General features: G+C 37.7%; 1 protein-coding gene across 7 annotated transcripts in view; it reads left to right on the top strand.

Annotated features, from left to right (window-relative positions):
- bbs9 (Bardet-Biedl syndrome 9) overlaps window positions 1-16,038 on the top strand; it is a 562,903-nt gene that overhangs the window by 98,503 nt on the left and 448,362 nt on the right. For 6 of the 7 annotated variants that reach the window (XR_009643699.1, XM_060822953.1, XM_060822956.1 and 3 more), the window contains exons 11-14: window positions 4,420-4,496; window positions 5,138-5,188; window positions 9,876-9,978; window positions 10,602-10,706. Coding sequence is in view for 6 of the 7 variants with exons in the window: in XM_060822953.1 (XP_060678936.1) it covers window positions 4,420-4,496; window positions 5,138-5,188; window positions 9,876-9,978; window positions 10,602-10,706 (336 nt within the window). In the remaining variant the exon portion in view is untranslated. The remainder of the gene's footprint in view (window positions 1-4,419; window positions 4,497-5,137; window positions 5,189-9,875; window positions 9,979-10,601; window positions 10,707-16,038) is intronic. The other variant, XM_060822954.1, reaches the window with a different exon arrangement.

Genomic DNA, 16,038 nt, shown 5'->3' on the forward strand with positions numbered 1-16,038 from the left:
TTTAACACTCATTAATTATCATGGTAAAGACTATATATTTATATTTTCTTTATTTTTGGACTATTGACTGCAAAATGGGAATAGATACTGCTTTAAATCAAGAAAACCATGGAAAAACATGTCTGCAGTTTTAAAAATGAGTTACTGGAACTCATTGCGAGGTATTTCTGCAATGTTGCCTTATTTGAGAAGAGAGACCGAGAGAGAGAGATAGAGAGAGAGAGAGAATGTGTGTATGTTGAGACCTACATGCGTGGGTTTCCATTGGGACTAGTAGCATTGACTCATGAGTGTTCAGTATACTACAAATGTCTTCATGTGTTCCTGGGCAAGCTTTTATAACCTTCTGTGTGGACAATAAGGAGATGATTCTAGCCTCCAAAGATAAAACACCTAACTCAAACAAAAACAGACGTTGCTGGAAAAGCTCAGCTGGTCTGGGAGTATCTTTGAAGAGAAATCAGTGTTAATGTTTCGGGTCTGGTGACCCTTCCTCAGAATTGGTGGTAGCTAGGAAAATGTGGGTTTATATGCAAAAATATGGGGTGGGGGAAGGGGGGTAAGGAGTACATGATCAAAGAGTGCCCAAAGAGAGAGAAGAACAGTTGGACAGACAAAGGAATGGATAATGATTTGGCTATGAGATTCTCAGAGCTTTTCACTTCTTCCTGGAGCAAAGGCCTAAACAGTCCCCAACCACCATCACCCTCCTCTTGGCCAAACTCATTCTCACCCTAAGTAACTTTACTTTTAACTCTTCTCATTTTCTTGAGGCCATAGGTACGCAAATGGGCCCCAGTTATGCCTGTCTCTTCATGGGGTACATGGAACATTTCTTGTTCCAGTCCTATTCCAGTTGCCACCCACAGCTCTTTCTCCACCTGCATATTGGGGTCCCCCATAATCACTGTGACTTTGCCTTTCTGATATGTCCTATCTATTTCCTGGTACATCTTGCGTCCCTGGTCCTGACCACTGCTGGGAGATCAATACATATGCATTGGGGAAACAAAGTGTACACTGGGTGACTGCTTCACAGAACATCTATGTTCTGCCTGCAAAAAATGCCCTGAGCTTCCTTTTGCCTGCCACGTTAACACACCATCCCGTTCCCTTGTCAACATCTCTGTCTCAAGCTTGCAGCAGTGTTCCGGTGAAACTCTGCACAAACTGAAAGAACAACACCTATGTTTTCAGCTTTAGGACCCTACAGCCCTCCAGACTCAATATCAAGTTCAATAATTTTAGGGTCTGAACTCTCCCATGTCCTAATCCTCTACCTCACACACCATGCCTTGTTATCACATAGTCTGCTATTGCATGCTACATATTGCTGGCCACTAACAACCTCCATTAACAGCTATTCACTCTCCTAGCCAAATCATTATGCACTCCTTTGTCAGTCCAACAGTTCTTCTTTCTCCTTTTGCTCTATCCCTGGCTATTGTTTAGTCCTTACCCCCCCCCCACCTATCTTCTACATGTAAATCCACATTTCTCTTGCTGCCATCAGTTCTGAGGAAGGGTCACCTGACCCAAAACGTTAATTCTGATTTCTCTTCATGGATGCTGCCAGACCTGTTGAGCTTTTCTAGCAATTTCTGTTTTTTGTTTCTAATTTACAGCATCCACAGTTCTTTTGGTTTTTAAATCTATTTCTCTCTCTTCTGTGTAGAGAATTAACAGAAAATCTCCTCATAGCTGTTCTCGCTCACCATTTCCCTCTAATCTGCTCTCTATAAATTTTCTTGTTCAAAGGAAAAAGGGGAAAAAAAATCAAAAACAATAAAAAGGTGAATTCTCAACTAGTAAATGAAGGCAGAGAATTGATGTATCTGTAACCATCCACAATTAGCAAAGGATTACGGATAGAAAACTGAAGGAAAATAACTTTCCAATGTCTGTGATCTGGACTGGTGCCAGAACTGACTATTTTGATTTTTTTTACTTTTCCAGCCCATAATATTTGTGTCTAGGTGTCATGTATGTTTGTATGTGAATGGGAATTTTAGAAAGTGGTTTTGATATTGTGTTCATGGATAATAGCCAGCAGTGAGGGTTTTGCAGTAGTAATAACATGGGCTGCTATCACTTCTGTAAAACTGTTAGCTGCTTTTTCAGTCTACACACAGGCAGTTAAGTATAGATATCCAGAAGATGGTGCCAGTGATATCATCTGTCTCAGTAGAATGCATTGTTGAAGTCCCTGCAGACTACAAGTAGAAGTCATGAAACCAATGGCAATAATCACTTGTCCTTTTGCTTTTGGTTTCTTTGTAAAAACCCTCAGAGAAAATTGCACCTTATTGAATGAGGTTTGCTAGATTTTTAACAACACACTTTGTTCACACCAAAATCATGAAAAACATCTCTTCCTCACATGTCGTCTTCATCAGAGTTTTGGATATTATAGATGAACAGTATTTTAAAAAGATGAGGTGAAGAATTACACATTTGTGCACACAGGAAGAAACAACACCACAATAAGCAGAGCATTTGTGGAAATTTGGAGATGTGTTAAAGAAATAGATGCTCTTTACTTTTCTCTGTTCAGCAAAAAAAGTCTGTACCCCTGATCTTTCTCACTCTGTTGTACCCAAATCACAAATCTGTGTTTCTTTTTCAGATGCTGACTGGCTTTCTTTGCATTTTTAATATAGGAACAGGAGTAGGCCATTTAGCTCCTTGAACCTGTTCTGCCATTCGGTGAGGTCGTGCTGATCTGTAGTCTAACTCCATATACCTTCCTTTGGCACATATCCCTTAATACCTTGTTCAACAGAACAAAATTATCTCAGATCTAAAATTAACAACTGTCATTTGTGGAAAAGTGTTCCAAACATCTATCATCCTTTGTGTGTAGAAGTGCTTCTATCACCTCTCATGAATGTACTGCCTCTAAATTTTACACTACAATCCCTAGTTCTAGAATGTCCAACCAGTGGAAATGGTTTTTCTTCATCTATCCTGTCTTTTCCTGGTAATATCTTGAAGACTTCAGTCACCTCTCAACCTTCTAAGTTCTAGAGAAAACAGGCGTAATTTTATAATCTCTCTTCTTAAATTAATACCTGAAATCCAGGTTCTTGTAAATCCATGTTGCACTTCCTCTAAGGCCAGTACATCCTTCCTAATGTGCCCAGATCTGTTTATAAAATTCAGGGTGGGGTCTAAACAGGGTTTTGTATATCTGCAGCATTACTTCAATATCTTATATTCCAATTCTCTAGATAAAAAGGCCAGCATTCCATCAGCTGCCTTGACTGCTTTCTGCACCTGTTTGTGGCATATTAAAGGTCTATGCACCTGAACCTGCAAGTCTCCTTCTATGCAACTCAATATGCCTTTCTTCTACTGTTTCACTTCTTATTCAACATATGCTCTTAACCAAAAATTACTATCTTCAAATTGTAATACTTCAATATGCAAATTATTATAGTGACAATATGCAGAACTGCATTTGTATGTGATTATAATATACAAGCAATAAAAAATGTTCCTTAATTTTTCCTAAAAACAGGAAGCTCTGGAAATACTTAGCAGATTTGGCAGTTTCTGTGGGGACAGAAAAACAGCACTGATGTCTCAGGTTCATGATCATGCTTGAGAACTAAATGTTAAGTCTGTTTCACAGATTCCATTGATTTCCTACATTTGTAGTATTTGCTTTTGCCTTTACTTAATAGATACAAAGGAAAAAAGTGCAATGGAATGAGAAGACTTAACCCAAGTTTAGACAGAAAAGTAAAACAGGAAAGTGACTTGATTAATCATCAACAACATAATGCTATGAAAACTCTGCTTACATCTTGGAAAAATAGCTGATAACACTAATCAGGATACTGTTGCTGATTTACCATGTTCAACATTTCTCCTGGAGCCAAGAATGGTGGCTGAGTGGACAATAAAGAGAGGAAATAAGAGAAAGGCGTGGAAAAAAATGGAAAATAAACACTCGTGGGACAGTTAATCGAAACAATAGGAATATTTTTGGAAGGCAACCATAATTTCCATATACCCCATGGCCAAAATTTGGTGCCTAATAGTTCAGTTAATTAAGTCAAAACTTGTAATTCATTTTTTTCTCTTAAGAAATATCTGAAACAGCATTTGTGGAGTAGTTTTCTGAAAATAGCTTCAGGCGTAAAGTGCTTCAACTTTCCAGATTTTAAACAATGCCCATGCCAATCCCCTAATTTTGACCCAGTTCTAATTTAAGGTTTCTCCATTTCTACAAAAGGCACATGTTTGAATTTTCTAATATTAGTTGACATGATCGAGCAAATTCATTAGACTGTTAATGTTCTCTTGATGACAGAAGTTAGTTTGTGTTTCAAATCTGATAATCTCATTAAAGCATGTAATGCATTGAAGATAATTGCATAGCTTCTGCTGCAATTTTGCCCCTCTTTCTTTCAGATATTTTACACAAGGCTGAAAAAGATGATGACTTGAAGGTTGCTGTTTCTGTCTCGCCAAGCCTGGACATAATTTCTGTATGTGAGACCAAATGAGTATTTAAGGCATCTTTCTTTCACATTTTGTAAATCAATATAATCTGATGGGGGAGAAAAGGAAAACAATAACTGAATGGCTATAAGCAGTTTCCTGCAGACAATGTAAAGTGCCTTTTGATTATCCCAGAAACCAAATCAATGAAATAGTTCAGAAAACAGAGAAAGCTTTTACTACTTGATGAAGAAATAAATATATCCTACTTACCTAATTCTACGTTGAAAGTTGTATCTTGAAATTGAGCAAAATATGTCTGAATCTGGCTTTGACATTTATCATTGTTTTAAAGAGTTTTGTTTGTTGTAGAAAAAATGCAATATCAAAGTTGCAATTTACCATTTAAGTAACATTTTAGGAAGGGGACTTACTGTCTGTCATGTAACACATCAAGAATTTGTAGAGTAATATTGATTCAGAATGCACCAAGTTTTTCATTTGAGGGTGCTTTAATGGAAGAGCTAGAGATTATAAAAGTACCTGTAAAACACTGTAAATGGATGGAATCATTTGCAATTAATAGTGAATTTACTGTTATCACTTATTAAACTGCAAATTGCTGATATCAAAAGCAATCAGGTGTCTCAATTGGTTAGCATTTAATGATAAAAGTTTTTTTTCATAGCAGGCAGCTGACAACACTGTAGACACAGCAGTTCCTTCTATCTCACTGAAGGTATTGTATGAACTTTCATTTTCATAAAGGGATGCAATTATCTCCATTTGAAGTGCTGATATAATAACATGGTAATTGTGTAAGGGAGGGATAAAGAATTGTCACTTCTCCATCAAAGCACAACCAAAAGTATTGAGCATGCATTCACAGAGTATCACTGTGAAGCAGAATCCTAGAGCTGGGATCGAATCTACAAATCATTCCAACCAACAATAATGGTTCTCAGTTTATCTGAGCATATTATAATTTCAGTTTATCATAACGTATGGTCTTGGATAAACTAACATCAGCAGTTCAGAAAAAAACTATGGTGTGGGGTTGATGACGCATTGAAAAAGCATCTAAATCCACTCTTAGAATATAATAGAATGCTTTGGCTGTGAACCATGACAGCAACTTGCATTTAAGTATCACCTTAAGTGTATGAAAGTTCCTGCAGGGGCCTCATAGAAGACCTCATCGTAAAGCAAAATATGAGACAAATATGAAAGGTTTCAGGCAAGAAATTCCCGAGCTTGGGGATTTATTTGACACCACTTGATCAGAATCCATAACTATGTATAGATATATTTTACTTTTAATTCCAAAATATGTTTTCCTTTAAAACGAGGATTGCTACAGTTTAAAAAAAGAACAGCCAATGTAAATTCAATGACTGGTCAAGTCCTGTAAGAAGCCCTTATAATATAACAGGTACAGTGAAGGAAACTTCAAATAGGGAATGGATTAACAAGAAGCTATAACAAAGGGGCTTACTACCCCTCTCAACAGAAAGCCATCTCTTGCATATATATCTGAGTTACCCAATAGCAATATACAAAAAGAAGTTCAAAACTGTTTGCAACACTAGTTTATGTGTTATGGCCAGTTGTACTAGTGTGTGGACTAGAGTGCTGTGAGGCTCACAGTTTTGAGAATAGCCAGTTTAAGCACTGCAGATCAAACAAAGGAAAAGACTCTTTTTCATTCTGAATACTGGAATTCAGTTACTGTCAGGAGGAATCATTAATAAATGTAACCTTTATTGCTAATTCTGGAAAACATGGTTAAATTGGCTTATTTTAAAATATTCAGCTTAGGAGCAAGGTGTCTGCAATGAAAGTAAACATTTTTGAATTAACCTTGTGACCAACCGAGGGAGTCATGCGAATACCTGAGGTAGGCCAGGTCATACCTTCTCACCTTGGAGTTTAATGATTCGGCTCATTCCTTCATAAAATTTAGGAAACCTTGCCCAGGGTCCGGTTGTAACAGGGAGTTAAATAGTGAAACAGTTAACATTGGGGATGATCAATGAGCAAGAGTTAGGTGAGTCCTGATATCTTAGAGATTTGTGGAACTGGAGGAGGTTATTGAGGTAAGGAGGGATGAGACTGTAGTTAGAATTCAAAGAAATCTTTTTTGAAATTGAGGTGCAGTTTGAACAAATATCCACTGTAGATCAGTGAGCACAGGATCAGTGGAAAAATGGGAGTTGGTGCTGCAAAGGGAATGGGCAGTAAATGTTTGGATGACTTCAGATTGACTAAATGTAGACCATCAAAGGCTGGCCAGGAATATGTTGACATGGTCAAGTCTGGAGGCAACAAAAACATTGATAAATTTAAGCAGCAGACAAGTTGAGGCGAGAGTAGAGTCAGGCAATACTGCAGAGATAGACCTAAGTGATCTCAGTGATGATCCAGATATGTAGCTGGAAGCTCAATTCTAATCAAATATAACACGAGTTTGTTAATAATTTTGTTGAGTTGTCGGAGACAGGGAGGTGGATTCTAGCCAGGTAACAAAGATTTTATGTTAACAGCTGAAGACAATTTTAAAAATTGTTTTTACTTGATCGGTATGTTTCTGGCTGGACCAGCAGTTTTTTCATTACCCTGTTGCCTTTGAGAACTTGTGGTGAGCCATCTTCTTGAATCATTGCAGTTCAGCCACAGTACTTTTAGGAAGGGAATTTCAGTCTTTTGACCCAGCAACAGTGTGCAAATTCTTGCTAATAGAAGTCTGATAGGTTTTTGCTGTCTGTCTTGTAGGTACGTACTGCTGCTATTGTATGTTGGTGATGTAGAGAGTGAACATTTAAGGTGGTGGACAGGCTTTGAATTCAGTTGGAAGCGTTGCCCTGGGTAATATCAAGCTTTTGATGAGTATTGTTGGATCTTCACCTATCATGGAAAGTGGAGAGTAGTCTGTTACATACCTGATGTGCATCTTGTCAAATGTAGATAGTCTTTGGGGAGTCAGGAGATGAGTAATTCTTTGCAGACTCCCCAGCCTTGGATCTGTTTTTGGAACTATCGTATGTATACTGCTGAGAATGCATATATTTATTAGCTGTGAGAATGGTAAAACTGATAGTCGGATAGTGCAAAGTTGAAAAGGATTGATTATATATTTGCATGGAATTGCAAAGTGAAAACATTCAAAGAGACTGTGGTCTATTTGCTGTTTATGAAAAATAAACAGGACACTTTAGGAAACAGTGACAAATAAAATGTTTAAAGAGATAAAGGTAGAGTTTTATTGCCATAATTGTTGAGCAAACACATCTGAAAACCCTTATGGATCTATACTACTATTACTTAGCAACAGCCTCTGGACTGAGGTACTGGGTGTTTAATACAACACACTGATAGAAATTCTGGGTATCTCACTCTGTCAAATTGTATCATGGGCTGTAACTCTGATCTCACCTCTGGATTTCAGTTTTTTCATCCACTTTTGAACCAAGGCTGTAAGGAAAGAGTGGTCTCAGTTGAACTTAATGTCATGGAACATGTTATTGCTATCAAGTGGCACCTAATCGTGCCATGGTGACCTTTTCCACTACTTTCCTGATCATTGACAATAGACTGATGAAGTGATAATTGACCAGATTGAATTTGTCCTACTTGTTGGGGATTAGATGTACCTGGTAATTTACCACATTTCTGGGTTGTTGCAGATATTGTAGCTGTTTTGGAATAGCTTGTCAAGGGGCGTGACTCATTCAGGAGCACAGGTACTATTACTGAGATGTTATCAGCCTGAAGATGGTCCTGGAGTTTGCAAGGGTCTTGGGGTCAACAATTTTTTTTTGAGGAGAGGACTGATAATGATTGATTTCAAGGAGAGGGAGACAGTTTCTCAAGATTTAGAACTGTTAACAATATCGTCTAACAAGGGAGCCATGCCTATAATTTGGGTGATAAGTTTGTTGGGAATAGGCTTGTCAGAATAGGAAGTGCTCCTGCTGGGTAAGATGAGCTTGGGAGAGGGCATGAGAAGAGAGGAGAGAGAAACTAGAGAAAGATGTAAGTCCAGGACTAAGCTGGAAGTATCTTTAGAGGATGTTTTGTTTGTTTGAGGGGGAACTGGTGATATGTCTCAAAGATAACGGAGTGGTTAACCTTTAAAGAGCATTGGCTGAACCTTTCACTGAAATTCTTTCAACTTCCTGAGCTCAAAAGCTGCAAGTGGCTTATTTGAGACCATTGTTCTGGGAATGGACTTACCCTAATGTTCACATCCTTGGCAATTTTTTACTTATGATTTCCTCTTGATAGATCATAACTTTTATTTTGGTAATTTAGTTACTATGATGAGATACTGAACATATTTACACAAGAAAGTTAATGTACTTTTAATAAAAGAAAATACGTTTATTACACAAAGAAAAATAATAAAGCTTTTATGTGTATATATAAAATAAAATGAACTTTTCTTGGACTGTGAAAAGAAAGATTCAACCTTTTTTTCCAGCAATTTCCTTTCCAGATATTAACTCCATTGGACTATCACTCCTATCCTCACTATAACATTTCTAACTAAGTGGATGAAGTTGCAAACATTTTTGTTTTATGACTTTCAGTACAATCACCAGATGTCATTCTCTACGTTACTATGTTTCCCCAAATGCACAGTCATCCTGATTAACTGAATGACTATTCCCACTAAACTCTAAGCAATAAACTCAATGCTTTGACTATTTTTAAGTTGCTAAGCAGCACAGCTGCTGGTTTTGTTCTTTTCTTCTGATCTGCTATCTACTTTTGCCTTCTGACCCTCCCTTTTTTAGCTTATAAAAGCTGAAGTCAACAAAAAGTAACAATTATATCACAAGGTAGCTTGTTGAATAATTTCCCTCAAGACACATAATTTCTTGGAAAGGCTGTGTTATGGTCACTGTTCCAAGTGACTTTCTGACCCTTCTTTTAAAAAAAACACAACTTTCACAGCATTGAAAATGAAAAAAATCTTTGTACCTCTATTTTGTAATCCAATTTTGTAAGTACTAAATTATAAATCTACATCAAAACCTGTTTATTCTTATTGTTCATTTATATATTTACAGGGTGTTGATGGGGATCATTGCCATTCAGTTCAAAAGTTCAGTGATGGTGTTTGTGCTCCACATGAACCTCCACACACATCTCAAACTATTAACATATCAGTCCATTTTTTTCTCCTTCGTGGACCTATTGATGTACTTCTACATAACAAATTTGACCCTCAGGGTCTGGCTTGATTATGTTTTCATGGTGTAGATTTACCCAATCAAGCCAAGACAAGCTGAAATTCTGATCTTGCTATGTCCCCTTTGGAATGTGTAGATGTAGGTGATACCTTAAATGGACATGACATTTTATAACAAATAGTCAAAATATTTTGAAAAAATTGCCTCAGTTGTATTTACTTTTAAAACTAGGTCACAATTTGGAGCAGATTTGCTGTTCGGGATGTGAAACTATCTGTATGTGTGCAGTCTCCACTGGCAGTAACACAAGACCAACTTCACTTTGCTGCCATAGGTAAGTGAATTTGCTGAACTAGGCCCATCAATCCTGAATTACAGTCACACTAGAACAGTTTAAATTGGAAGCTTTGGGTTTGGATCTCAGTGATATTTATGGAAATTACTGAAAATCTATATAGTCAAGTACCAGTTTCTCTTCAAAAGTTTGGGCTGGTGTTTATTTGTAAGGTTTTCATTATAATCAAAGCTGTTGATATGAAGTTAATTCCACAAAGCATGTTTATTTTTAAAAACAATCATAGTGATCATTTGGTACAACAAAATTATATAAATTGGTTGCATCTTGTAACCTGCTGTCTTATGACTCATTAGCGAGCAATAAATATATGCTTCTGATTGTAAGTGACAAAGAGACCACCTATTGCAAGAAACCTGAGAAAATATCTCAATCTCTTGACATTTTTGAAATGTTGGCATTCCAGTAGAACATTAAGTTAAACATGGTTACACTGTCTCTCCCCAGATTAGTTTGTTCTGGCAAGTATTCAAAATCCACATTAGTAGAATATGGCTTTTAATAACCATTGTTTTGTATATTCTCTGCAGTTTTTGAGAGGAAAATACACAGTTTTGCAGCATACTAAAGAAATAAAGTAATGATGTTGCATATTTTCACAGAATCTGGAATGTCAAGAAGTGTAACATTATCTGTTTTCCTAAAAGAAAACTTCCCACCTGCTGATCTGGGAGGAGATGCTGCTGTTTCCTACAGTACACCAACAGGTACCTATGTTTTCTGTTTGTTTATGTCAATGTGGATTTAATCCTGATTAGTAATTGATCTCCTAAATGCCAGTGTTGAACTGATGATTAATACTGATTCTTTAATGGTTGCTTACTTGTAAAATGAATTCAGATCAGATTGAAATTACTGCATCTGTAATGATGTAAGTATTAATTTTTGTAATCTGTCATACTTGATTTCCTAAAGTACAGAAATTGGTAAATCATATGTGCTCTCTTGAGTTTAATTTAATATATAAAAGATAATTTATTGTAATTTTGAATTTTTTTTTGAGTGCAGACCAATAGTCAGCATTGCAAAAATCTATATTAGTTTTTGTAATCTGTCATACTTGATTTCCTAAAGTACAGAAATTGGTAAATCATATATGCCCTCTTGAGTTTTAATTTAATATATAAAATATAATTTACTGTAATTTTGAATTTGTTTTTGAGTGCAGACCAATAGTCAGCATTGCAAAATCTAGATTAGAGAGAATGAATAGATTCAGCTTCATTGTTTTCATAGTGAGCTGCTGGCAGTGAATGCAAATACACTGCAATAGAAATTCTACTTCTGAAGAATGAGACCAGGTTTAGAGAAACTGAATTTGTGTTTTGCAGGAGGTTTTTTATTCATTTGCTTTACATGTTGTCACACAATGTAGATAATTCTCCAGTAGGCAGTGGATACTTCTCCATCTTGGAATCAGGGAAACTTGTAAAAACTGAATCTACTCAAAAGCAGATGATGATAGCAGTTGGATATTATAATGATCTGGTCTGTTCTCTATTCTTGTGTTGTGAATGAATCCCTACCGAGAAAGATTAGAACGTGGAGTATTACATAATAATGTGAACAGGGTCAGTCACAAATCTGGAGTGGTAGTCTGGCATAAAGTCGAGGTATCACTTCTATTTCAGAAATGCATGATCTAATGAACCACCTCAACAGGAAGCATTATACACTTCCACAGGTGTTTGTTTCACCAGAATGGAACAAAATTAGTACTTTGAGAGATAAAGTACTTACACTATTTCTTTTGCAGGCTGCAGAGAAAACTATTCTGTTTGGGGCAGCAAATCAATTACGTCTGTGCCCTGCAGGAAGATTGTTGCTAGTCTTTGTTTTCTCATCTTAAAGCTTTCTGAAAGCCAAGGATCTGGTCTTTTACATGAGATAATGGTTCTGACAGAGTTAATGTTGAAGCTGTATTAAGCTCCTCTAAATTTCATATCACACAGTCTTTGGGCAGAGAAGGGGCTGTCTGGCAGAAGGCCCTAATGGACACAGAAGTGTGATCTTTGTCTGCTGATAGTCTTTATAATTAAACATAATTTATCAATATAATTTGCATATATTGATATCATGCAATAAAGTACATCTTGTTATGTATAATAAGTGCCTCTTCTCATGAAGATCAATAGTGGTTTATTCTGCAACACATTGGATAGGCAGCTGATCAGTTGTGACCACCTCAATGTAACAGAAGTGAAAGAAATGAATCCATTTGATGCAAGAAAAAAAATATCAGAAGAAAAGTAAGTTTACCACTTTAAGAACACTGCCACTTTACAAAGGCACAGCTGGTCAGTCAGCAGTTAACATTGCATAAACAGACAAGCAGTCAGCAATGCTTGTGGAAGCAGCAGCAGGGCAAATGCATTACTCTAGAAGAAAGCTTTCACTACAGAACTGTTAACAGATGCAGGAAAAACAGTTTGTAGAAAGACTGTAAAGTCTGGTCGCACTGAAAAATTGGAGTCCTTGCAGAAGAAGGATTGCTGGGAGCTCTTTGGAAATCCTTGAATAAAGTTTGGAGTACTGACAAGCAAGGGGAAAAAACTTAAAATAAACACTCTAAAGGCTAGAGTGGGAAGGATAGAAGGAAACAGGTGTACGTAGAATTAGAATTGATTTTATTGTCACATGTACTCATTTGAGTACAGTGAAAAATGTACAAGTTGCCACTTAGGGCACCATCTTAGGTACAAAGGTCTCTAGGTACAGCTTCTTCAGTTACAGTTCTGACAAAAATAGAGAAGTAAAAAGTCTGGCATTGCACATTTTAGGACTAAATTATAAAATGCAGAAAAAAATAAAGTTCAGAACAACCGACTTGTGACCAAGTCCATGCTGGCACCTAGCCTCCAGTCCACACCAAGCCTTGACTCCAAAACTGCGCTGGGCTTCACGAGGCCAGGAGATCACTCTGGAATCACCTCGAGACAGGAAGTCCATGCTGAGGTATGCCAGGCCGAGCGAACTCCATGTATCACTGGAAGACTAGGCTGAGAGACCATCACTCTGGGCCGGTGGTAAGTCGCCGTGCTGGGCCGAGAGGCTGCTATGCTGGGTCGGGAACACTTCAAGCTGGCCTGATAGACTGTCAAGCTGAAACGGGAGGATGCTTTGCCAGGCTGGGAGGCCATTACACTAGGTCAAGAGGATGCCTCGTCAGATCTGCGCTGAAGTTGGGAGTTCCAAGGCTGTGATGTGTGAGGTTCGAGGTTGGGAGGTCCCGAGGCTGTGAGATTGGAGACTGAGAGGAGGAGAAATAAAAGATAAAAGAGTAAAAAGAAAGAGGAAAAAAGCAAAGGAACGGATGGAGCAGAAGAGCTCTGGCTGAAGTATCCTACTCCACTGCCATCTTGGATCTTCAAAACAAATGTTGTGGCCATCATGAGCAGGTTCTATGAGGCTTGATTACATTAGACAGAACAATGGCCAGAAATTTAATCTATGCTAAAGCCACTGTATCGGAAAATTTTCTTACATGGAAAAGATTTTGAATGCAGAATGTAATGGGAGAAGATAGAAGAAATTAAAGGCTTTGATAAGAGTGGAGCATTCAAAATTTAAACTACAGTTGTGGCTGAAAGTTTTATTAAGGCCATAACATTTGGACAAATACATGGATATGAAAGGTTTAGAAGAATATGGGCCATGTGCAGGGTAATAGAGTTAGCGTGGATGGACATTTTGGTCGGCATGGTCCATGGGCCTGTCTCCATGCTGTAAGACTCCATGACTCTATGACAACAAAATTTGAAAACATCTTGGCAGGAATTCCTTAGGGTAAATGTCCTAGACTCAACCATATTCAGCAACTTCATCAATGACATTGCCTCCATCACAATGCCAGAACAATACTCAGGCTTAGGCTGACAATTGGCAAGTAACATTTACGTCACAGAAATGCCAGACAATGACCAGTATAGAAGCATAGAAAATATAGGTAGGAGTATGCCATTCAGCGCTTCTCCTGTTTCACCATTTAAGATGATCATGACTAATCATCCAATTCTGAAACCTGTTCCTGCTTTCTTCCCATTCATTTTGATCCATTTAGCCTTAATAACTATCTCTAATTCTTGAAAACATTAATTGTTTTAGCCTCAACCACTTTCTGTGGCAGTGAATTACATAGGCGCTCCAATCTCTGGGTGAAGACATTTTTTTTCTCTTTTCCATCTAAATAGTTTATCCTGTATCCTTAGATTGTGACCCATGGTTCTGGACTTCCCAAGAAGTCATCAGGGATGCCCTTCCTGTATTTACCCAACTCAATTGTGTCTCAATTTTTTGTTTTCTATGCGATCCTCCTCATCCTTCTAAATGGCCTTACTATCATTGCATTCCCCACTTTCAACATAAGAATTTATATGTGACACAATTGTTCCTGGAGTTCTTGATGAGTCTTTATCAGACTTTTTACATCCCATAGAAGATTTGAATGGTGAAAGTGTATAAAAGACTTGATTTTGGTGAAAGCTATTGAAATTGTTCTGGAAGCAGAAATCACAAGGACTTTAAGACAAATAAAACAAATCCTGAAAGGAGAAGAGCAACCATGTTTTAGGAGAAGGACTGAACTTATCTATTTTATGATGACAAACACTCGAGAAACACGTGACAAGCCATGTTAAAGAGCAGGTTGAAAATTAGGTACTAAGATTTGGTGACAGCACTGTGAAACAGAGAAAGCCTCATAAATACAAACAGTTCCCAACTATGACAAAAGAACTGCATCTGTAAAATCAGAAATTCCAGAAGAAGTGAAGGAGTAGGATGCAGTTACAGAGCATCAAAAGGTCAAATGCTTACAGGTGCAAAGAGGTTACAGGTTGTTCTGCTATAACGTGCATTTCATCAAGGCAAATCCACTGGAACACAATTGTTTTGATACGTGCTGTTTCCAAAGCACAATTTTTCTATAATGTGGAGTTGCACAAGAACGTACCCATCGTGCTATAGAAGAACTGACTATAATGTGGTAGAACCTCCTCCTTTAGAAAGTATATAAGACCATAAGACACAGAAGCAGATATTAGGCCATTCAGCCCATTGAGTCTGCTCCACTATTCAAACAACCCCATTCTCCTACTGTCTCCCCATAACCCCTGATCCCCTTGATACTCAAGAACTTATCATTCTCAGTCTTAAATACACTCAATGACCTAGCCTCCACAGCCTTATGTGGCCATTAATTCCATAGATACACCACTTTCCGGCTGAGGAAGTTTCTCCTTATCTCTGTTCTAAAAGGTCTTCACTTTACTAAGACTGTGCCCTCCAGTCTTAGTCTGTTTTACAATGGAAACATCTTCCCAATATCTACTCTGTCCAGGCCATTCAATATTCTATATGTTTCAATTAGATCCCTCCTCATCCTTCTAATTTCCATGAGTATAGACCCAGAGTCATCAAATGTTCCTCATATGTTAAGCTTCTCATTCCTGGGACCATTCTCATGAACCTCCTCTGAACGCGTTCCAAGACCAGTAGATCCTTCCTGAGATATGGGGTCCAAAACTACGCACAATACTCCAAATGTGGTCTGACCAGAACTGTCTAGAGCCTCAGAAGTACATTCCTACTTTTATATTCATGTCCTTTCAAAATAATTTGCATTTGCCTTTCCAACTATTGAATCAATCTGCAAGTTTAGCTTGAGAAAAGCCTGGACTAAAACTCCGAACTTTCTTTGCACTTCAGACTTCTGAATTTTCTCCCCATTTAGAAAATAGTACTTGCCTCTATTCTTCCTACCAAAGTGCATGACTTCACACTTTCCCAATTGTACTTCACCTGCCACTTTTTTGCCCATTCTCCTCACCTTTCCAAATCTTTCTACAGCCTTCCTGTCTGTTCAATGCTACCTGTCCCTCTACCAGTCTTATTATCTTTTGCAAACTTGGCCAGAATGCCCTCGGTTACTTCATCTAGATCATTAATGTATAAAGTGAAAGGTTGTGGTTCCAGCACTGAGCCTTGCAGAACACCACTTGTCACCAGCTGCTATCCTGAGAAGGATCCTTTAATCGCCAC

The sequence above is a fragment of the Hemiscyllium ocellatum genome, chromosome 4 (genome assembly GCF_020745735.1).
Source record: "Hemiscyllium ocellatum isolate sHemOce1 chromosome 4, sHemOce1.pat.X.cur, whole genome shotgun sequence".
In the NCBI taxonomy this organism is placed as follows: Eukaryota; Metazoa; Chordata; class Chondrichthyes; order Orectolobiformes; family Hemiscylliidae; genus Hemiscyllium; species Hemiscyllium ocellatum.